Below are 1,274 nucleotides of genomic sequence, written 5' to 3' on the forward strand. Positions count from 1 at the left end.
CTCTTTTATTATGCACGGACATACATCAAACGGAATTTATAAGACTACTACTTTTTGTTATTCAGTACTTATTTCAGTAGTAATTTACCAACTTGTAAGATCTATACCATTTTACTGGCTTTATTACATACCTCATAATATATTCTCCAAAGGCCATAGATGTAAAAATCCACTTGCACACACACATGCACATGTGTAAGCGCAAGCATTAGCAGACAAATACAAAAAAAAACATGAGCAAAATTTCTCACTCAACACTATGAACAATTATCTGGAAAAAGTTATCAACTTACCATTCTGATACGTAACAAATCCTCTTCCAACCGCTGGACTGTATTGTCTCGTTCGGCCAGCACATCACACAGCTGCTCTATACGGCCTTCTAGCTGCCCTCTCTCCATGCGGAGGCCTTCGACCTTGGGGAAGGGAAGGATGTATGAGTGGTCCTCTTGGGTTTGTAAAATATGCATTTTCCAGAATGTAATCATAACTTAGTGTTATGTAGTTGTATGGCAAATTTATCAGGGTGAGCAATAAAGGGTTAAGAGGACCCAGCCACTTCTAAATTTCCAGAATTGTAAATTGTAGGCAGTTTGAGAGACTGCATATGCAATTTTTACATCCTCTACCCAGGAACTTTCTCTTGTGTACAGGAATCTCCCCACACAATTTTCTGGCATAGGTTTACCCAATTGAATTTCCTACATTAGAGACCCAGTTATAGCAACAAAATGTAGTGAAATTGAGAACATTTGGCTAACCAGCTGTTTAGCACTGCCACTTTTACTCAATTACCATACATTGGTTACTGCATCATAATAAAAATAAGAAAATTTCAGTCTACCCCATTGTATATAGATGCAATTTCATTGACAAGTAGTATAAATTCAGTACAAATAATAAAAGCAAAATATATAAGTATGTGAACTTTTAAATGCAACTACCTTTTTTTTTTTTTATTTTACCAAGCTTATATCAATCAACAATTTTTAAGCCATGATGATGAGACAGGTTTTATTTCATTTGGAAAAACAGTATGCATTTTTTCAATCTATATTTTTTTCATAAATGGAGGAAATACATGATTTTTTTTCTATTCTTACAGAAATGTACATGTTTGGAGGCCAGCAAATTTAAGATAAGAAAAAAAAAAAGCTATGACACTCTGTAAACTCCTCTTCTTAATAAAATGAGACCAAGCGCATACCTAGCTTCAGCTATTCCTTGCAGAGTGCACATTTTTTTAATAGCTCAGAAACAAATGGACAGATTTG

General features: G+C 34.5%; 1 protein-coding gene across 1 annotated transcript in view; it reads right to left on the reverse strand.

The window, feature by feature from the left end:
- Positions 1-1,274, reverse strand: part of LOC119590654 — a gene marked incomplete at its 5' end in the record, with an annotated part of 37,650 nt that overhangs the window by 35,234 nt on the left and 1,142 nt on the right. Inside the window, 1 exon segment of the mRNA XM_037939329.1 lies at positions 294-416. Within this exon segment, the coding sequence (XP_037795257.1) occupies positions 294-416 (123 nt within the window).

This window comes from Penaeus monodon, chromosome 27 (assembly GCF_015228065.2).
Source record: "Penaeus monodon isolate SGIC_2016 chromosome 27, NSTDA_Pmon_1, whole genome shotgun sequence".
NCBI classification, from domain to species: Eukaryota; Metazoa; Arthropoda; class Malacostraca; order Decapoda; family Penaeidae; genus Penaeus; species Penaeus monodon.